Source organism: Halichondria panicea, chromosome 17, assembly GCF_963675165.1.
Source record: "Halichondria panicea chromosome 17, odHalPani1.1, whole genome shotgun sequence".
Classification (NCBI taxonomy): domain Eukaryota; kingdom Metazoa; phylum Porifera; class Demospongiae; order Suberitida; family Halichondriidae; genus Halichondria; species Halichondria panicea.
The window spans coordinates 1,476,912-1,499,067 of NC_087393.1; the positions used below are offsets into that span (position 1 = coordinate 1,476,912).

Genomic DNA, 22,156 nt, shown 5'->3' on the forward strand with positions numbered 1-22,156 from the left:
CGGTACGAGATGGTTGCATATAGTGATATTATAATTATACATGCATGACCATGATGAAAGCGTAGTAATGAGTATATACAGTGAGAAACATTATATTTTAGAGATATTGGACAATTAACATGCATATGCACAAACTTCGAGCTACAGTACACATGTAAGCAGCATAATCGGATGTAGAAAATCCGCTAATGATACTACATATAGGAAACACAGTCTATCAGTTTTGTTCACAAATTAAGACTTGAGGACCTCCGCCATTTTGTTCAGCGCACTACCCGCCTTGTACCACCCTATTTGTGCCTGGTTCATAGTGTGCTGGAGTTGGATCTCATCGCTGCTCCCGTCCAAGTGTTTCAGAACACACCTCACCGGCTTTGTGTGTGTGGGGGGGGGATGAGAAAAAAATTAGAATTACAAACAATACCTAAAGCTAATTGTGTACAGAACCTACATGTACGTGAGTACGAAAAGCTAGCCTCTACAATCAAGAAAAACCATCTACATGTATCCGGCAATGAGCTGTGTTATTAAGTATGAGTGTGTATACCCTCGATTCCAGGCAGAATAAAATACGGCCTGGAATCGAGGCTATGGAGTGAGTAGTAATGGTTGTTTAATTGTCATCCCATCTCTTATACAAGTGACTTAGTTGTGTACATGAGCTTACCTTTCCTGGTGCCAGCTCTGCCAGTCCCAAGAGAGACACTCGATCGGTTGGTTGAACCTTGTCATAGTCACTAGGGTCAGAGAAGGTGAAGGGAAGCATTCCCTGCTTCTTCAGGTTGGTCTCTGCATAAGAGCACAGTAAAAAACGGTGATAAAGAGCTTTTAGCTTCCCATTCCTAGCTACTATAAGGCTTTGGAACCTAGATAAGGATGAATTTCATGCATGTACATGTATGCACAGTGAAGCTAAAGTCTACATGGACAATATCACCCTGAGGGACGTGTTCCCCCCCTGAATACATAATCATCAGGGAACTATGATATTCCCTTTGTTTTATTTCCACATCCTCAACTTTTGACTGCTACAATATTAAACATAATTATCATCACCTAACCACTTCCTTCTTTTGTACATTTTCTTAGCCCCAAGATGGAGAGCTTTCACGCCCCCCCCCCCCCCCCCCCCAAAACAGTGAAGCAAAGCAACTATTATGTGACTATAATATGCTGTGGTGTACTGTAATTAGTGATTAAGCACAGGCAAACAAACTTGGGCACTTAATCACCCCACACACATTGTACCATGAATCCGAGCAAAGCTCTTGACGATGATGGCCCTTCCCCCGAGGTGCCGTGGCTCCAGAGCAGCGTGTTCTCTACTGCTGCCCTCCCCGTAGTTGGCATCACCAATGACCACCCACGGAGCTCCTTGAGACTTTATATGTGTGTGTGGGTGGGGGGGGGGAGAAGGTTAAAAAACTGTGAAACATACTCTGTAGTACTGTGTCATAAACAGGTAACAGTTGAACCTCTGGTACATGTAAAGGAGCACCCAAGAACAGGCACTGTATTACACACCTCTCTACAAAGGACAGTTCTTACCGAACCTTCAAATAAAGTACAACCTCCCTATAGAGCACAAATCAAATGCTCAATGGTACAGTACCTCTAAATTCAACATCAATTCAACATGTACGTACGTGACTATAAAATGAATTACGTACATTTGCACTGTCAAACACAGACACTCTGAAGCTACCGTTTACCTTGTAGTATCTGGCAGTGTCTGGCACTCCTCCGAACTCTCCAGTGAGCTGGTTCTTGACGTTGTTCAGATCCTTGTTCTCAGCATTCGTGGCACTAAAGAACAACACAAGGATAAGCAACGTGTGTGAGCACTGATACATTGAGAACTGAGTATGATGTAGACAATTTCTCTAGCAGCCAAAAACAAACAGCCAAACACATACAGATTTAATTAGAGGCAGTGAGAAAATTAAACTGTACAGCGCTGATTTTCTATCTGTCATGTATGTACAGATTAATCAAAGGGTTAAAGATACGGTATCCACTTACGTGATGAACATGTTATTGGAGATGTTGTCCAGGTGACCTCTGTACTTGAGCCATGGCCCGGCGGCACTGATGTGATCCGTTGTGCACTTACCATGGACTTTTATAAGAACGAGGGCATCCTCCAAATCTTTACCATCCCACCGATGAAATGGGGTCAACAATTCGAGACGATTACTACAGAAGGGGACAATATATGCCAAATTGTACAGTGCCAGTATGTGTGCTATAGCTAGTACCAGGAGCACATTACAGAAGGAGCGTCTTACCTCGGGAATCGCATCTCGTGGAAGTTTGCAAAGCATGACCTTATTTGCAAAACCACTAAGTGGGTCTGCGGGCGAGTGCTAATTGAGCTGACGGTGCACTTTTACCAAGCATAGGTCAATAAAAGTGAAAAGCTACAGCTAGCTAGCTAGCTATAGGCCTGGTAGTAAGCTCTCTCTCTAAGAACCCCAGTAAGACTCCCTACTGCAAAAACAAAACGCCTAGTATGTGTTAGTCTAAGTCTAGCAAACTTACTCTGTACAAAGTGACTGGATATGCTCCTATTTTAGAACTTTCTGTACCTCACCGATGACAGTCTCTTCCATGATGTATACCAACATCCATCAAAGATCTAGCTATTCATTTTAGCTCTTTCTGGCTCAACCTAGCTCTCCTGCTGCTGCACTACATACAAAATCCGTTTATAATGATATTCACAGGCTGACCGCAGTCCGTAATTTATGTACACAGTACTTACACACTTTTCTTATAAGGCAATGCGGCGTTTAGGAAAGCACACGAGATGTGATTTCCGAACCCATGCACAGTTAGACGCTCCTTCTGTAATGTGCTCCTGCTAGTACATGTACATAAAGAGTACAGTACATGAAGTAGTTAAAGTGTGTGTATAATGTGATGCTAATTAGTAATACATTTTGTACAATTGATCATGCAAAACAGCGCCTAAAAGATTGAGGTTTAAATTTTACACTGGATAGCCTCACCTGTTAGGGTCCACCTGGACACTAATATCAGAGCCGTCTACTGGGGGCTCCTGGTATGTGTCTTGTCCTGGGTCAAACCCCTACGCATGTATGTGAAACCTAGCTTGATGCATCATTGTGTGCATGGCAACGTCTCCACTAGTAGAGTGTACAAGTACATGCGTCTGGTCAATACTCCCAGGTCAAATGTTAACACCAGTATGCAAACGTACTAACATGTACCGGCTAGCTTATTGTGTCAACAGTGAGTAGTCAAACTACACACAGAAAGAGCTAGCCATCCAACACTGACAATAACACTAGACTCCATCCACAGGCTCTATATACACCACAGCAGCTCACATTTTCTGGAAGCTCATCTCCATCAGGGCATTCCAGTTTGAAGGAGGTACCGTCAGAGCCAGTTAGGGAGTCAGTCAAGGGGTTGAAGTCCAGTCGACCAGCCAAGGCCAGGGCGGTCACAATCTATATGTACACGTGCAATGGCATGCAGTCAGATTGTATATATGCAATGGTTAATTTGAAGCATGTGTTTGCTATTTCTATAAATTTGCAAGTTATATGTAGTATACTTCACTCAAATGGTCGGTTCAAGAATGTGCTCTGTAAATCAAAAGCACGCTGTGTGCAGGTTCAATGTAAATAGCTGCTAGACTTACTTCAGGTGAGGCCACGAATGCGTGTGTTTCAGGGTTGGCATCGTTCCTTCCAGTGAAGTTCCTATTGTAGCTGGTGACTATGGTGTTCTTATCTCCCTTCTTGGTGTCCTGTCTGTTCCACTGACCAATACACGGGCCACAAGCATTGGCCAGCACCACTCCTCCAATGTCCATAAGCGGTTTGTCCTGTGTGTGTGTGTGTGTGTGTGTGTGTGTGTGTGTGTGTGTGTGTGTGTGTGTGTGTGTGTGTGTGTGTGTGTGTGTGTGTGTGCGCGTGTGTGTGTGTGCGTGCGTGCGTGTGGGGGGGGGGGTGGGTGGGAAGGAGTGTTTGATGGCCAGTATTTACATAAGTGGCTGAGCTTGTGCAAAGATGCTATACATGCTACAGCGAAACTGACATGGCTTATAGTCATAACACACGGGGCTGTAGTGTAGTATTGATGCTAACACAGGTGTCTATACGGAGGCTTTGGGGCTGGGTTATAATTATAAAGGATTTAAGTTGACCACAATAATAGACAGGTTTCCCTGCATTACTATCTTCAGAGTACATGTACATGTACAGTCATGTGTTTTGCAGTAAGGGTTAGAGTACACAACACACCATTCCATCTCTCTCAATGGTGGCCCTGATCTGCTCTGACCCAGGGGTCACGGTGAAGGCTGACCTGCAGTGCACAGTTGCAATGATCATTATTATTATGTGCAATGAGCATACACACATGGAATTTTTAGCAAAAGTTAGAATCTCACTTTGCTTTAAGGCCATGTTTCAGAGCTTGTTTGGCAATGCTGGCCGAACGACCCATGTCCTCATAAGAACTGTTGGTGCAACTGCCAATAAGAGCTGGAGAGAGGTGAGGGGAGGGGTGGTGTACGTGCTAATAAAACTATAATATATTACGTAGAATACACAGCGGAGCCAATACTGATGTAGCTACATGTAACTACTTGTGCAGAAACAGTCTTGCATACATGTATACAAGAAAAGGGTTGTTATAAAGGATATATGCTGACAGTACAATACATGTAACTGACCGACTTTGATGTCCATGGGCCATCCTTTCTCCTGAGCATTCTTGCCTAGTTGTGAGATGGGGTTGGCCAGGTCAGGGGTGAACGGACCATTGACCAGCGGCTCAAGCTGGAGGAGCAGAACACAGAGACTGAACATACACCTACATGTAACAACACTAGTGTATAGTCTCACAGAACTTACAGGCAAGCACCTCATCAAGTACCTCATTGAATACTGTATTCAACCAATTTTCTCAGTACATTCCTGAGGGTTTTAGCTTTTAGCTTTGTTCAAGGTTCACGTACACGTACGTAGTGTACACAAAGATAGGTAAAAAGTGGACTCTAACCTCATCAAGGTTGATCTCCACCAGTTGGTCGTACTGAGCACCCTCATCCGGAACTAGGATGTTGGCATTGCGATCAGCCAGCTCAGCAATTGCTACAGGGAACACAAAATTGCTAGAATCAAAATGTGAGAGATGTATAGTGTACAAAAACTATCCACAGAGGATCATACATGTCACTGTACCTCCTCTTCCGGTGGCTTTGAGATAGGAGCTCATGCGATGGTTGTAGGGGAACAGTGACGTGGTGGCCCCGACCTCTGCACCCATGTTACAGATGGTGGCCATCCCTGAGAGAGAGGAGACAGAATAATTACAGAGTGTACAGTAAGTGATGTATACAATACTTCAAGAGTGAGCAGAATCCCTGGCACAAATACAGTCAAGTGTGTAAAGTCCAGAGCCACAATGGTCTGCATGTACATGTACCTGGTACACTGTATATACGGGTGTGAATTAAGGTATGTATGTAGAGTCACGAATACACAGCACACATACATGTATATCATTGGCCCTTCACTCTAATACCAGCACTTGCAATGCTATTGTACAGTTACCGCAACTAGCATAAAACACTGACAATCGTGTTGTGCTAGCTGGTACACTGTACAAGTATGTACACTACAACAGGATAGTAAGTCTATCTAAATAACTTGTCACTCAACGTTGGATTCAAATTCAGCGAGCAGCTACAAACACCACCCACCAGTGCAAGAGATGGACTCTGTTCCTGGTCCGTGGTACTCGATGATGGCCCCAGTGCCACCGGCCACCGTCAAAACATCAGCAACCTTGAGTATCACATCTTTGGGGGCCGTCCACCCTCGTAGCTGACCTGTGAGCTTCACACCAATCACCTTGGGGCACTTGAGCTCCCACGGCAGACCGGCCATCACATCCACTGCATCAGCCCCGCCCACTCCTATGAGCACACCCCCAAGACCACCTGAGAGTGTGTGGGAGTGGGGGATAATGTGATTAACCTCAGAAGGCGATACATGTAATGTATGCTCACCAAACTCTACAAGTATTTCTCTCTACAAATGACAAATACCAGGAATTTACTGCCCCCTAAGTCGGAGATTTCTCTGACCACTGTACCATGAAGTATACAATGTAGAATGAGTGGTTTCATAGCTTCACAGCCCTCCATGTGTGTGTGTGCGTGCGTGCGTGTATACGAAGCTTACCTCCATTGGGTGTGTGACTGTCAGTGCCGATCAACATCAGCCCAGGGTAGGCATAGTTCTCTAGAATGATCTGTGTACAAACAGAGCAATACAATACACACCCTGAATACTAACAGAAAGCAAGGACTGATGACTGATGACACATGCAGACACATGCAATCTACCCAATTATATCCAATATAGGCACTAGCTAAATAGAATGGCGCTCACTTAATTTGTGAAGACCAAACTAGTTGAAAACTGGTCACTATATCCAGCTGGCCGAGTGTTAGTATTATTATAGTTACAGTAGCTCACCTGATGAATAATTCCACTGCCTGGTTTCCAGAAGCCTAGTCCATATTTAGCAGCAGAAGTGGCCAGAAAGTCGTACACTTCTTTGTTGAGTTGTTTGGCTGTCTCAAGATCCTGCTCTGCCCCCAACTGAGCCTCGATGAGATGGTCACAGTGAATGGTGGATGGGACGGCCACCTTGGGCAGGCCACTGCTGATGAACTGGAGCATGGCCATCTAAGGAGTGTGTGTGTGTGTGGTGGGTGGTTAGGTGGGTTATAGCTTAAGCAATGCATGATGGATAGAGCACGGATGTAGAAGCCTATAGCCATGTACATGTACTAGCTGGTACATGTATACAATCACTCAACCTCACAGCTCTGTGAATCGATAACTCTACAACTCATTATTAGCTATATACGTACATACATACAATGTCATGCACATGTACAACCCTCTAGTCAGAGCAACTATCAATACAGTATGTACAATGTACCTGTGCAGTGGCGTCCTGCATGGCCACCCTGTCTGGCCTGAGGTTGAGGTAAGACTCTCCCCTCACTAGGTCCTGAGTCTTGGGGCTGTCCAGGTGACCGTACACTATCTTCTCGGACAATGTCAGTGGCTGCTGGAGTCTGGGGCGTAGAGGGGGGGGGGGGGTAAGAGGGGGTAAGGTAAAGGGAGGCTAAGCATGTGGAATCTGCATGTACATGGAGAAATATAATTATATACACTTCGAGAGATTTTTACACGTTAAGTCTAGCAACATGTATATATGAAGGGATGACAGACCTTAACATAACTACAAATGTACATGTATGATAATGTATGTACTGTATAAGTACTGTACATGGCTAACCCTACAGTCATTATGAATAATTCCCATCACCAAATGCAACTTATGCAAGTCCAGTAGACAATAGGCAGCTAGCCTCGAATACAAGAGGCCAGGATTTGAGGCTACATGTAACTCAACCAAATAACACATTTGCAATACAGAAACAAATTTCCAAATAATAAGTCAAAATTGAGTGAGAGACCCATTCCATCATTTTCTTATGCAACACAATGTAGACACAATGAATACACAATTTTTAATGACGAAAGCCAACCATACCAATAATGAATGCTGATGCAATGTAAGCAAAACAAGTTCCCCAGAAAGTTACGGAATGGGGAAAACATGATGCAATGACATACCTGTCCTTGACAATGGCCACATTTTCAGCCATCTTCCCATAGTCCAAGTACCTGTCCTGGTCAAACTTGCTGATGGTAACCTGTACAGGGGTACAAGGAGTAAAAATTTATTGCGATAAATAAATGACATACATACATACATAGTGATACAGTATTTAGCTAGTACTTCGTACTTCACACTGCTTCCTTTCATCAGAATCTATAGCTTGCTGTTCTGAAATTGCAACTAACCCTCACACATCAAACCGTTCTAGTTGAATGATCCCTCACCTTTTGCCAAACACTGGAGGATGTCGAGATCCATCTCTGTGTGTTTCCAAGTAACGCTTTGCCACCAGAAAAGTTCTGAAAATCAGAAAAATGATAAGAACTAAACTATGACAAGTTTTCAGACCTTTGAGAGTACTTTCCACATCATCTTTCAACACTTGAGTCTCGTTTGTGTGCCTGTTCAAATGGCACTACCACTTTCAAATGTATGACCTTTGTAGGATCAGGAAATAGGTTAAGGTCGTCTTATAGAAGCTCCAAATTTCATCATCCCCGCTATTAAAATTCCTTTTGCTGAGAGGACCCCACCTAATAATATTTATAGCAGCAAGTTTTATGATAGCATGCATGCAGCTGACTGTACTGTTCTATAAAAGTCTAGTCATAGAAAAAGTGGTCTCTAAGCTATAGTGTTCTAAGGTAAGTAGATCAACTTAGGCTGCCTAAATCAATGTTGTGTTATAATTATGCTAGGTAGATCTATCTAGATTGCATGCTAGTAGATCTGGTCGATCTAGCTCCAAGTGACATAACATACATGTAGCTATCTAGGACATATACTAATGGTGGTCTGTATCATATGCAGGTTGCACACCATGGCTGCCAGTGTGATCTCTTCCGATGCTGTAGAGATCAATGTTATTATGGACGATGACAATGAGCCCTCAACTAGACACCCTGGGATCCAGTCCTCCGACAAACACACACCAGATAAACCACAGAGGCTACCGTTCCTGAGCCAAGTCAGGTCCACCACGCCTCGTTTAGGTACGTGCATGCATTCTCTCTGTCGTGGGGTGATTTTGTAAAATTTTGTAGTTTAATAGCTGCCTTTCTATGTGGGATGTGGGATTGGCACCTCATCGTAGTAGCTATAGCTAATAGTGCATGCCTCTGACATCATAGTGTGTGCAATGAAGTATGCTTCTTGTCACTGATTTGCACCTTCCGTTATCACCTATCCAATTTTCACTACTGTAATTAGTTAACTACTTTCGAAGCTCACCCTGACCCCACCGAACACACCCACCCACACACCCACCCACGCACACAGACACCCCTGACGGTACTCGTGGCACAAGAGGTCTCCCCTATATCAGAGAGCTCATCTCCAGTAGAGTTCATCGCAGACCCTCTGCTCAGAGACAACCTTCAACAGAGCTAGCGGTCACTACCCCAACCACTAGTCGCTTGGAACTAGAGTGTATAAAAAGTGGCAAACTTTTGAAGACGTCCAAAGTAAGGAGTGATGGCGACGACGCTAGCCCTGCCAAGACAAGGAGATTCTGGAATAGACCAGAGTCGAAGTTCTTCAGGCTTACAGAGGATGCTTTGGAGTACTATCAAACATTCAATCAGGTGAGCTAGCCTAATGCCTAAGGCTCTTGGTTTGGAGCTTTGTCAGCATTAATACCATTAAGCATGAATGTTTACTACATGTATGTGTGATACCTCGACTATAATTATGCTTATTATTATTGAGTGAACTATAAACACTGTACTGTACGTCATAATGCTTAGCTGTCAATTGTATTGTTAGTCTATCGTCTACATACAGTGAAGCTGTGTATTATTGTTTTAAGGCCTATTGGCGATAGATGCTCCCTTTAGCACTGTGTGTTTAGCAAACTAATTTCAACATGGCCAAAACAAAACAATTTGTTTTTCAAAACTGATCTGGTCCAAGGTTTAACTAGATATTTATTGTTAGCATAATGCATATTCGGTTATGACTATGCAGAAGTTGAGTTTATATAACATTAATAATCACCTCTAGTCCATAATAAAGAGAAAGAGTATCGACAAGTACTTTGATTATGCTCATGCTATACACAAGGCCAAACAAAGCGACTGGCCTCTTGTTTGGGTATTTATTTGACCACACAAGGTACACAGAAGCCACTAACACAGAAGCCACTAGGCAGGAAGGAAATACTCCCCATGCGTGACAACTGCATGGCAACTATTCTCAACACACAATCACTACACGTAGTTTCATAGCGCCATAGCTTTATAGCTTTATAGCGTATTTGTTTCTTGTTGTCCTTGTGGAGATACAGTTACCATGCGTGCATGTGTGTTCTAAAATTGTAGCCTCAGGCCCAAGGGTAATATTAAACCATTCAGTGTCTATTATATTCCGATGTCATGTAGTACGCGGAAGCCATTAGCAGAGTGTTTTGTATAACCCACAAATTAACATTTCCTGTTCGTCAACTTTCACTATTAATTGTGTTGTTGGTTTGCCCTGGCTATAATACCCATTAAATCATTTGTCATGGTCATGGTATAGCTTAGCTGTATGCTTGAGTGTCTAGCCTAGATCATTCCCCTCTGGAATTATACCCTATCCTGAAAAACACACTGTCATTGCTACTAGGGAGGCCTACATTGTGCAGGGGAATTTAGACCTTGCTCCCCGAGAATATAATTTTAATTAAGCCCTGGACTTTGTGCACTCTGACTCATTACGCGCTCTATGCAGACATCTGTCTAATTAGGTCATTGTTTTAGGGTAAGATCTTTACATTCATGTTTCCTCTGATCACATTCATTTTGTGGACTGCAGTACATATGTAATACTTTGCAAGTTGATCTATTCAACAGTGCCTGTATTATTATGCCTCGGTGCGCATGCGCAAGCGAGGTATACGGTAAGTGTGTTTGTGTGTGTGTGTGTCTGTCTGTCTGTGTAGACTGCTACAGCTGCACAAGGATCAATAAAGTGTAAGTAAGAGTTTCTATAGGCTTCTAGTCATGTTTTCTTGGATTTTAATTCGTGGATTTGCAAAATAATGCTTTGTTCTCGAGTTATGCCTAGTTTGCGTACTTGGAATGCCATTGCAGCCTTTTCAGAAGAGCACGTAGCCAAACTTGTTTACCGAGTGTTGCTACTCTACTTAGTAGTTAGCTCTGCACTAGAACGCTAGCTATTGGTAGCTGCAAGAGTGAGAAGAGAGTTGCAAGGATCTGCTGACTTGCTGCCTTTAATTTTAGACTTGAACTTTTGGCATCGATCGCTTTTAACAACAATCATCGTCGATCATTTCCCACTCTTTGAGTTTCCCTGGATTTTGCATGCAGTAAAATTAATTATAATCAATGTGTGCATAAAAGCTAGCTATAGCTTTATGTTATGTAGCTTTGGGACTTACACCGAGGCATCAGCACCTGCGGTGCTTTCATTGCACAAGCTTGAGTTTGCATGTCATAAATATGAGCATATATCAAATTTACTACAATATTCTATTCCTTTTGTAGGTCAAAGTTCGTCGCAACTACCCGCTGACGAGTATAGAGGATATTGTGTACAACGACAATGAGCCGACCAAATTCCACCTCCTCTTCCAGAAGTACGAGATGGTGTTGGAGGCAGACAGCGAGGGAGAGGCCAAGAACTGGGCCGACTGCATCAGAAATGGTGAGTGTGTGTGGCCAGGGGTGTGGCTTGTATGAGTGGTAGTGATCATAACTGCAACTTCTGCTCAAAATGCATGCAGTTAAATGGTTATTGTGACCGTCTATTGCATCCATTTGGCAGCTTTCTAGCAAGTTCTCAATATTGGAGGGTGATTGAATCATAATTATATATTATCGTCCATCACGGAAACCAAGCGTAATTTAGAGAATATCTGTCAAGTAACGGTACAACTTCCCTGTGTTAAGTCAAAATCTTTCCTGTAGTTGTTGGTTGTCTGCTTGCTTTGGAATACAACACTCGCAAAAAGTAAACATATGACACTCTTATTCAAGTAATATGTACTATGCACACACTCAGCTTGGTCAAAATGGAACACAGAACCAGAGTTCACGTTCACCGATATAGAAGTCTCCTCCATTCCTTCCAGTCCCCAGCCCACCTCCCCCTCAGTAGAACTGCTCCCCCCTATGCCATCCTCACCTGGGTCTCTGTTGGAGGTTCTTGCAACAGACGACGAAACAACCATTGGAGAAGATCTACCAGGTAATGGCTGCTTCGAATGCAGTAATTCATATTCTATGTGTGTACGTTGATTCAAGATACATACATGTAGCTACTGTAATATTTTTGCCTTTTTCTTTGTTCGTGACCCGAAATTTGTGTGACCTAACATCACATGTATATGCCTAATCCATCACAGAACGTTTACGTACAGCCAAGTCAGCATCTAGTCGTTCAGTCGGATTCAAGCGTCCCCGGGCCCATTCGGACACGCCCTTTCTCCGCCGGGAGAGCACAGAGTGTGATGTGTTGACATTTCGTAGTAGCAAACGGAATAACGCCTTCAGGCTGGCTGTGAGTGAATTAGGGGGAGAAGAGATGCTCATGTAACTTATCGAGCTTGTCATGTCGCTTAGCTTGTTATACAATTGGCTGGCATATACACTGTACATGTAAGGATGATGCCTAACTTTACATAGTGTACAATAGCTATACGTAAATTGTCATGGCTTAATTGTTACAAATGGTATGTCCACTGCATATTGACATGTCCTTGCCCCCCCTCTTCCCAGCATTTGACCCCTCGACTGGATTTGCCCCAGGCAGAACCAAGCTTCCCTGTCAAGTCCACTAGGCATCTGCTCTTTAAGGCGCACACCGTCGTGTCAGATCGTGAGTGTTGATTACCATGTTTACTTCTTGTAACCATGGTAATCGCTCGCTGTACAATAGACAATAGACTGTTATTGTTCTGTAAAATGAATAAGAGCCTCTTAATAAAATGTTACATGTACATGTGAAAGCAAACATGCATATACATGCACGTACACACTTTGATATTTATTGTATGTCTGCCGCATGCAGCTGAGAGCAAGGTGGCTGTTAATCGTCTCCACCACAACTTTGCCATGGTGAAGTACCCTCGCTCAACACTGGGCCTGCCTCACGAGAGAGTGTTCAAGATCGATAACGATAATCTGGTGAGTGTAGGCACATACAATTATTATACAGTAACCTGAGTAACCTGTTGGTGTACGTGTACCAATGTGTACATGTATATACACCTGCACTATAATGGTGGCCGGGGATCGAGTACGTTGCTTAATTGCTGTCTGTTTAAATACATCTCTGCAGCAAATTCTCTGGAGGAGAAACGATGCTTCGGCATTCCGTCAAAAAAGCTCTTGTACGTTGAACGTTAACTGTAGTGTGATCAATAATTATTTGTTTTTTAAAGTAATACAAAATTATACTGTACACAAAATTCTAACACAGTGAAGTTACACAAGGTGGTGGAGGTGAGGGAGGGGCAGCTGACCGACTCGTTCAACAAGTTCCCGTATGATGAGGTCGAGAAGCAGTCATTGTCTCTCATCTTTGAGCAAGAGAGTAAGTTCAGTTTCTCTTACGTAATGTAATTCTTACGAGACTATGCATCAAGGCAATTATTGTGCTTGAGAGAATACGTAATTATGTCTTTGATCACATGCAGCAAAGAAGTATGTACGTCTAACATCTATTGACCTTATCTGCGATCACCCTGACAACTATGACCAATGGATTGAAGGGGTGAGTATTAAAGTTGTGTATTGGTAGTCCTAAGTGTTCAGATTGAGTAAATTACGTTGGCTTTCAAGGAAGTCCCATGTGGTCTAGTGGTTAGGATCCGACGCTCTCACCGTCGTGGCCGGGGTTCGATTCCCCGCATGGGAGACCTAACTTTTTTTATTTCAACTCTGTTTGGCACAGTTTATTTTTTTGCACTTCCTTAGCAGACCTTTTGACCTTTATTCATAGAATACCATACACGCTCATACTGGATTTATCTGTGTTTCTATAATATTATTATCTTCCAGTTGAGGTCCCTTGTGTCGGGCACCAAGTGCAGCATCTATCCTCATCGTTATGAGACGACAGACCCACTTGTGCTGTATCCTTCCTGCACATAAGTGTGCCATTGTAATGCAAAATACGTGTAATATACGTACTGAAGCTAGTTTATGTGGTACATGACTAATTAAGACTCTGTCAATGAGCGTAACAGTTGTACAATACCTTAACGTTTGAAAGTTGGTTGAAGCAAATCTGGACCTGTAAGAGTGATCATCACGAGATCAAGATGTCAGATGCAGTCAAACTTGTCCAGAAATTTCAGCCCCAAACCTCCTTCGAAGATGCCAAGGCCCTGATCAAGGTGAGAACTAATGTACATAGCCACTGGCTACCCCAACAACTGGCATTTTCTAGATTGAGTGTGTATGTAACCTGCAAATAATGATTGTACCGACCTATATTTATTGTTCTGTTACTGTACGTAGCAGATCTTTAATAATAACATTTAACCTACAGTGTATATGTTACCATAGCTATGTTAAATAGTGTTATTCCACATATCTCACCCCTCCATATCCCCCCCCCCCCCGTGTGCACCTGCAGATCTCTCACTCTCATCAGTTCCGACACACAATCGGTCAGGCTGACCTTCGCTGGGACGGCTTCACTCTACTCTATAACCTCATCTGTACCCAGGGAGCTCCTTCCTTCAGGGTAGGTACCCACGACCACCATGTGTACTGTTACAGTAACAATGTCATGCACATGTCAATTACGCAAGCCCTGCCTGAAACAGCCCCTGGGCCAATGATAAACACTCGTGAGATCATTCCATGTATACAGGAGTCTGTAATTATATTATGTAGCCCTCAAAATTGATGTTGGTTTTGTTCTTGTGTCAGAGCTACTGCCTAGCAGTTTTGTCTTCATGTGCTTGTACATTTCATATATACTATTATGTGCAGTTGAATGAGCTCTTCAAAAAGTACGCAGTCAAGTACCCTGCCTTGGGGCTGACAGTAGAGGAACTGAAGAAGTTTCTCATGGAGGAGTGTTTTGTGAGTACTGTTCTGTAATTCCCTTGGTGGATGGATGGATATGGATCAATGTGTACCTTTTGAGTATAATTTGTAGTATGTGGGCATACAACGACACTTGGGGTGTCTAGCACAGTTGTATATAGGTCATGCTCTATATGCCTCAAAGTGTTCGTAGTACATATATAATATTATACATTTCGACTTGTGTCAGCTAGCAGGCCACCTCTTTATTAAGGTCACTGTTAATTTTCCCAAAGTGATCGATTGCTTCTAATGACCTGCTATGTGCACATGTTTCACTGCAGTGGGATAATGCTCAGGCGTCCGACAACAGCTTACAGTCCCTTATCAATCATCATGACTACCATCATCGTGCCTACAAGAAGTACGTGGCCAAGAACAGACCACTCCAGTACCAAATCGCCACCAAGCTCCTCTCCTATGCCGGCTTTCTCAGGTAGGTGACATAATTTTTGTGCTTAATTACAATAATGGCTTATTATTCAGTTTCCTGAGGAGTAAAGATAACGCTGCAATTGACTTGGATCACGAGACATTGTATCAGGTGATTAACGTACACCTCTATCTGTATATACACATGTACACTAGCTGTAATTATCGACTCGATACCTAGGTCCCAACACACACACACACACACACACACACACACACACACACACACACACACACACACACACACACACACACACACACACACACACACACACACAACACACACACACACAACACACAACACACACACACACACACACACACACACACACACACACACACACACACACACAACACACACACACACACAACACACAACACACACACACACACACACACACATACACACACACACACACGCGTGCGCACACGCACACAACACACACACACACACGCACACAACACACACACACACACACACACACACACACACACACACACACACACACACACACACACACACAACACACATACTCACCTCCAGCTTCAATATAACTCTGTGCTAATGATTTTCCAGATTCTTGAGCCTCACTCCTTCCCTCTACACAGGCCCACCCTTCCACACATCACTAACCTAACCCCTCCCACACACACACTCCCCACAGGACATGAATCAGCCGCTCTCACACTACTTCATAAACTCCTCCCACAATACGTACCTGGAGGCAGACCAGCTCAAGGGCAAGTCCTCATTGGACGCTTACATACGAGCACTGCTGCAGGGGTGTCGCTGTATTGAGATTGACTGCTGGGATGACAGTGAGTGTAGCAGTCATAAAGCTAAAGTTTCTGAGAGCCTGGGTCTAAAATAGCCAATCGATCTTAATTGCTAGATTTCATGTCTTGATAGTTTCTTTTATTCTTACGGTGTCGTATCAAAGATCGCTAAGTATTACTGTGGAGCTTCTGAAGTACATGTATAGAACAATTTGGTAGCAGACTTTGTCGTTTTTTGACAAATGACCCTGAATCCACTGGTACTACATTGTGACTATTTTCCATGCATCTTTATCCCAGCATTTAATGTGACTGGACTGGACAGAAAAGAGCCAGTCATCTACCATGGCTACACTCTGACCTCAAAGCTACCGTTCAGAGAGGTCATCCACACCATTAAGGTAAGGACTGACAATACAGCTACTAACACTGTGTACATGTAGCTAGACAAGTCTACATCTGGGCCAGCAGGACGTGGATATTTTCGTGTATTAACATTTATTATGTACTGGACACGTGTATATATTCTGTATATCCACACACACACACACACAGGACTATGCCTTTCGGACATCCCTCTACCCAGTGATCATCTCCATTGAGAACCACTGCTCGGAAGATCAACAGTCAAAGATGGCCAAGATATTTCGTGCAATCATGGGAGACTTGCTCCCCTCCGAGAACCTGGTGGAGAGTGAGGCACGGGAGAGACTACCCTCCCCACAAGACCTGCAGGGGAAGATACTTCTCAAGGGGTCCTTCAAGGCTGGAGAGGTGAGTGCACTTAAGGAACCGACAATGTTATAGCCGGAAAAGCTTATTTGCAATGCATGGTCCATCAGTATGAGGATTATAGTAATTGTGGACTTTTCTGATTTATACAGCTCAAGTATGGCACTGCTCCCAGAACGCCCAAAATGGTAAGTCTCGTACAAAGCATGTCATATGTATCTCACACACATTCACCCACGCCTTTGATCCCACCCCACAGAGCAAGGAAACGTCTCAAGCCTCCCTCTCTTCGTTACAGGCCAATGCTGTGGCCAACCCTGCTAGACTAACATCCATGCAGAGCTCCACTTCAGTGCTGTCTACTAACTCCATTGAGGTGAGCACACAACCTGTACAGTTCTTATCTATTGACTTGTGTTCCAAATTTATATGTCTATTATTATTGCACTAGCTGCTCAAAACGTGACTATTTATGACAAATTGCAAATGTTCTAACTTGCCCACCACCATATGCACACATGCAGAATGAACTGCCCGAGTCTCCGGGCTCACCCGACATGAACCATGTCAAGGCCCCGCCCACCTCTGAAGAGGTTGACGCGGGACGCAGCAGAGGGCACAGTTTTGGCAGGGGAAGGGAGAGCCGGAGATCAGTGAGTGTGGTTTTGGAGCAGTGTACAGTACTTGCATATTAGACTGTAGTCATTTCATACATTATATCGTATAATGTGCTATTAGTGACTGGAGAGTGTACATGCAGCAACTAATCCCGTATCACATCCGTTCCAGTAATTGCACGTCGTCATTGACAGTGTGCAATTACATTTTTTTGTACCTGTCAAGTAATTGCATGCTGTCAATGACAACGTATTGTTTTCGAATAACGGCCGCGGCTATAAAACTGCGGAAAACTTCATCATACATGACCATACTAATCCTTGAGTCACCTATTTATAATTATGTGTATACATGTGCTGCTCATTGACAAGTGTCTCTGGCTGTAGTTAGTGTAATTCCCAATGCCATATACTATACATTTGTCAAATAGAAAACCTCCAAATCACACAAACACACATACCACACACCCTCACACCACACAGCTCCGAGAGGTGAAACACCTTGTAGTAGAGAATGAAATGGGACAAGACGACCAGGAGCTCTTGTATGAAGAGACGAGTAAGGGCTTGAAGAAGCTGATCGTTTATTGTCGCTCCATCTCTATCAAGCCTTGGAGCTGGAGGAAACAGAAGGCAACTTCCGTCTCTGAGATGTTCTCATTTGGAGAGCCCTTGGCAATCAAGCTCTGTGACAAGTCACAGCGAGGTGAGTGGCACCAGTAGACACAGAATTTTATCAAAGTAGGTTTGATGTGCAATGAAAATAAGCAAGTGTAGCCATGTGCAGTACTGCATCTCACATGTTCAGTATTTAACTCGAAAAAAACTTACTAGTGTATTTTCGTACTGTGTTAGAAGGAATTCCCCACCCCAACACACACCATCAGACATGTTGAAATGCACCGAGCGTCAGCTGGTGCGTACATACCCCAAGGGGAGCAGGTTCGACTCTAGTAACTACGACCCCGTCATGATGTGGAACTGTGGTATTCAATTGGTCGCTCTCAATTTCCAGAAACCTGACCTTTGCATGCATCTCAACCAAGGTGGGCATGCATCCACGGTCTCGTTGTGTGATGTACATACAGTGTATAATACCAAGGGCGTATACAGAGAAGAGGGCATGCAACTCGCCCTATTCTCAGAATCATCCGACTTCGTATTGAGCTATTTTTAGAACTGCCCACAAAAACGCCCACGCGTAACCTTTGACCGCACAAGGTAAATCAAAGTTTTTTTTATATCTGTATAAGCTAGCTCGATTGCAGCATAGTAAAACTAGTTCTCAGCAGTATGGCTCGTACTAGCAGTGTCAAAGGCAAAGGCAAACCATCCAACAGTTGCAACTCCAAGAAGATGAAACCTAGGTACAATAAACCTGTCTTCCTGAGTCTGGTACTTCTTAACAATGCGCCCAGCACTTAACTTCCCGCTCGAAGGGGTTGTCTTGGACTAGGACTGGACTAGGACTGGTCATGACACTTCTCTAAAATAATACTGCACTGTTAGCTAGCTAGCTAGCTAGCAAAGGCAGCTCTGATGTACACGCCCATAATTATAACTCCGTAAACAACACCGCCCACTTGTTCACGTCCGTATACTGGATTCTATTTTAGCATATCCGGTCTCTGATACGAAGTCGGATGAGTACGTAGGGTACATAGTGAGTTGCATGCCCTCTTCTCTGTATACGCCCTTGATAATACGTACTACATGTATGTCAAAGAGTCATCCTAATGTGATACCGGTAGTGCTAGAGTATACGTAAATTCTATTTTTCACTAGCTACTCTATAACCCTAACCCTATGACATATTAGTTGTATGGCGCTGAGGCTGAGTGGGTATAGGTCTATGTGCAGATGCCAATCGAGATACACACGTGGCTGAGTTGTTATACTGTTTAGGGTTCCGAATGCTTCGATTGTGTTTGCATAGGTCGCAAACTCAGAAAGCATGCATACAATTTTGCATTTTTGCATGCAAGTCGCAGTAGGAACTTTAGAAATGTAACCATACAGGCTTGTACAGTATGTGTCATTCGCAATTGATTATAACTGTACACTGGCACTCGAAAGCCTGTGCAGTATACGGTAATTTTAAACTGATCGATGCATCAGATTAATGTTTTCAACTGTATACCCAGAGTACATGCATACATTACTGTAGTACACATTACGTCTGTTTTTAACTCCACCCTAAAGGCTTTTTCCGTCGCAATGGTGCATGTGGGTATGTACTCAAGCCGGCATTGATGAGGAAGGAAGACCCGGGAGGAGCAACGGGAGGCTCCGCCCCCTATTCTCCGTACATGGAGGTGCCACACCCAGACGTACCATATATACAGCTCGAGATTGAGGTGAGAATGTGATATTGATGTAATTATACAAAGGCCTTGCTAGGCATATTGTACGAGTATTATATCGTGTTGTCATACATGTAAGTTAAAAAGCGAGATAGAAGTCATACAGTCTCATTGACACGGTCACGTACAAAATGTAGCCTCAGGGTTGTCATCATCACAATTATTATAGAATACCATGATAATAATTATGCAGTAGTAATTATACATGTGTATATATACAAGATAGCTCGCCCTCAGGCTTGTGCCCCTTACAACACTAGGTCTCATGCTATTACTTGTTAAACTTTTAGACGATTACAGCATACACGATTTTCTAATTGTATAAGCAAAAGTATCGATTACCCAATTAAAGCTCTCACACTAAAACTTCCATTCTGTGTAGCTACTATAGCTGTACTGCTTGTTTGTGCTTGTAAGGATTAACAGACTGTCTCCTTCCAATCCCCCCCCCCCTCTGTAGCTGCTCTGTGGCCAGAACCTGTGCCCATGGAACAAGAAGTGTGCCCAGTTCACTGTGGAAATCCACACTTATGGCATACAGCACGACCTTGCCAAGATGACACCTGCCCCTGTGAGTGTGTGTGTGGGCTATTGTTATAGTATAATCCATGATTAGACACTAATCCCTTTCAACCTGATTTTTGTTGATTCTTAGTCAACGTCTATGCACTGGAATACCAACAGGTGGCCTAAAGCCTCCCCTCCCCCCATGACATATAAATTCTAATTTTAGTGGTTGGATGCATGTGTGATATATAATTGGCAACGCACTATATTTATGTATTGCTCTTTGTGACCTACTGCAGCACACTGAGACTCTGTGGCCGCAATGGGAGGAGGGACAGTACACACTGAGCAAGAACATTATAATGCCAGAACTGGTAAGTTAATTAAGAGTTTGATGATACAAATTAACCCACCTGCATGACCCTCATACTCACTTCATCCATTCTTCCTTGAGGTCAGTCAGAGCTCTGCTAGTGACTGCTGCCTCAGATAATACATAATACCTCTTAATGACCAACAATACAGACTAGATCTGTCCTTTATTGAAGTGTACATGTACGTATGTCGTGCAAGATATTATAGTCTTATTCCTTTTTCGTCATGCATGCAATATAATTATTGTAGTGAAGAGGGTTGTTATTGAATATATAGCTTTTTTGCTTCGTTCTTCCTGCAGTGCCTGGTCTACTTTAGAGTTGAGGGGGACAAGAAACTGTTGGGCCAGAACTGCATCTGCCTGGTCAGCCTGCAACCTGGTGAGTTAGCACGAACAGTTTGAGTTATAGAATTCCAAAGACGCTACGTTGAAATTTCTGGAATATTACTTCCCTCAGGGAATTTGGATTATGTTCATATTTTTACTTCCTACTGGCAGCATGTCTTTCAACTTGTCACTGCATGCCAGTATTTAATCCGCTATAAAATTGTGTCATCTATACACGCTTCCATTTACAATTCCTACTAATTACTGCTGTACAGTGTTGTATCTAGTACCAGATACACTAGCTGTAATTATACCTTTCTGTCACAACTACATACTTTCTCCTCCTCCCTACACACACAGGTGTTAAATTTATACCAATGCGTACGTCCGGAGGAGAGCTAATTCCAGAGGCTGGACTGTTTGTTAAAATCAAGAAGACAGAGCAGAGCTCCCAGTTCAGCACCTCAACCATGGGAAAGGACGTTGGCCTGGAAACAATCTCTGAGGATGTAGAAGCGTCGCTAAACCCCATCCGTTTCAAGAAGTACCTCCCACGTCAAGAGGATGCACAGTACGAGGCAGACCCTGAGGACTCATTTTTGAGGCGAACAATGAGCAGCCCTCCCTCAATTACTGGCCCGGGGTGTAGCAAGACAAGGAAAAGGTCTTCAGAATTTGAGGTAATAAATTTAACACACTAACTGCATATGACCGACCGTAGAATAATTGACCAATGACAAAATCTGTTTGCATTTTGCTAAAATTAATGCTGTATACTTAATAATTATAATTATCTTTTTACTTCTATGTTAATTCTTAATTCAGATTGAAGTGGAGTTGAGTCCTGACCCCTCTGAGAAGAGATCTGCATCACCAGTGAGCCTGGATGCCAACCGTGTGAGGTCTGTCACAGTACAACCCTCGTACACCACCCCTCAAAGCACTGAGGAGGAAGAGGCAGAGTTGAGTGACTCGGATCACCTCATGGAGTTCACACTCACTGTACAGGGATCGTTCGATGAAGGACTATAACATTTTAGTAATCATTAGTACATTGACATGGACATGTAAATTTTTTACATCATTGAAGTCAGTGTTGTTTTTTTATACGACTGTAACTGTTTTGGACCTTTGTAATACATGATTGTGAGGATAATTATAATAATTATGATGACTGCATGGTGTACGTGAATTAACGAAAAAAAAACAAGTCTATACATACATGCATCACTCAAAATTAAG

General features: G+C 43.3%; 2 protein-coding genes and 1 non-coding gene across 3 annotated transcripts; 2 read left to right on the forward strand and 1 right to left on the reverse strand.

Annotated features, from left to right (window-relative positions):
• Positions 1-76: 76 nt before the first annotated feature.
• Positions 77-8,253, reverse strand: LOC135351284 (probable aconitate hydratase, mitochondrial). The gene is made up of 20 exons (XM_064550255.1): positions 8,092-8,253; positions 7,968-8,042; positions 7,698-7,777; positions 6,994-7,132; positions 6,522-6,734; positions 6,225-6,294; positions 5,741-5,980; positions 5,220-5,324; positions 5,038-5,129; positions 4,709-4,814; positions 4,424-4,517; positions 4,275-4,338; positions 3,671-3,856; positions 3,354-3,476; positions 3,012-3,091; positions 2,023-2,196; positions 1,713-1,806; positions 1,249-1,381; positions 668-789; positions 77-372 (listed from the first exon to the last, which is right to left on the reverse strand). Exons 1-20 carry the CDS (start codon positions 8,113-8,115, stop codon positions 235-237), a joined length of 2,352 nt encoding a protein of 783 aa, XP_064406325.1. The 5' UTR covers positions 8,116-8,253; the 3' UTR covers positions 77-234.
• LOC135351282 (1-phosphatidylinositol 4,5-bisphosphate phosphodiesterase delta-1-like) lies at positions 8,235-22,091 on the forward strand. Its single transcript, XM_064550254.1, has 31 exons — positions 8,235-8,387; positions 8,554-8,735; positions 9,022-9,326; positions 11,229-11,388; positions 11,746-11,931; positions 12,089-12,243; positions 12,462-12,561; positions 12,754-12,869; positions 13,024-13,075; positions 13,165-13,278; positions 13,382-13,458; positions 13,746-13,819; positions 13,960-14,083; positions 14,326-14,436; positions 14,688-14,780; positions 15,068-15,219; positions 15,270-15,327; positions 15,881-16,034; positions 16,293-16,393; positions 16,548-16,766; positions 16,877-16,912; positions 16,984-17,100; positions 17,249-17,377; positions 17,825-18,047; positions 18,229-18,387; positions 19,544-19,698; positions 20,165-20,275; positions 20,511-20,585; positions 20,888-20,966; positions 21,275-21,594; positions 21,740-22,091. The coding sequence occupies exons 2-31, from the start codon at positions 8,564-8,566 to the stop codon at positions 21,944-21,946; spliced, it is 4,134 nt and encodes a 1,377-aa protein (XP_064406324.1). The 5' UTR covers positions 8,235-8,387; positions 8,554-8,563; the 3' UTR covers positions 21,947-22,091.
• Positions 13,531-13,602, forward strand: Trnae-cuc (transfer RNA glutamic acid (anticodon CUC)). The gene has a single exon. It is a non-coding gene; the product is annotated as a tRNA-Glu (tRNA).
• Positions 22,092-22,156: the final 65 nt, after the last annotated feature.

Coding starts and splice junctions, on each gene's coding strand:
- LOC135351282 (XM_064550254.1), top strand. CDS start 8,564: ATGGCTGCCAGTGTGATCTCTTCCGATGCTGTAGAGATCAATGTTATT. Junction 15,220..15,269: donor TCCTATGCCGGCTTTCTCAG/GTAGGTGACATA, acceptor CTTATTATTCAG/TTTCCTGAGGAGTAAAGATA. Junction 19,699..20,164: donor ATATACAGCTCGAGATTGAG/GTGAGAATGTGA, acceptor CCCCCTCTGTAG/CTGCTCTGTGGCCAGAACCT.
- LOC135351284 (XM_064550255.1), bottom strand. CDS start 8,115: ATGATGTGGAAAGTACTCTCAAAG. Junction 6,295..6,521: donor GCAGTGGAATTATTCATCAG/GTGAGCTACTGT, acceptor GTTTGTACACAG/ATCATTCTAGAGAACTATGC. Junction 4,815..5,037: donor TGGAGATCAACCTTGATGAG/GTTAGAGTCCAC, acceptor CTGCTCCTCCAG/CTTGAGCCGCTGGTCAATGG.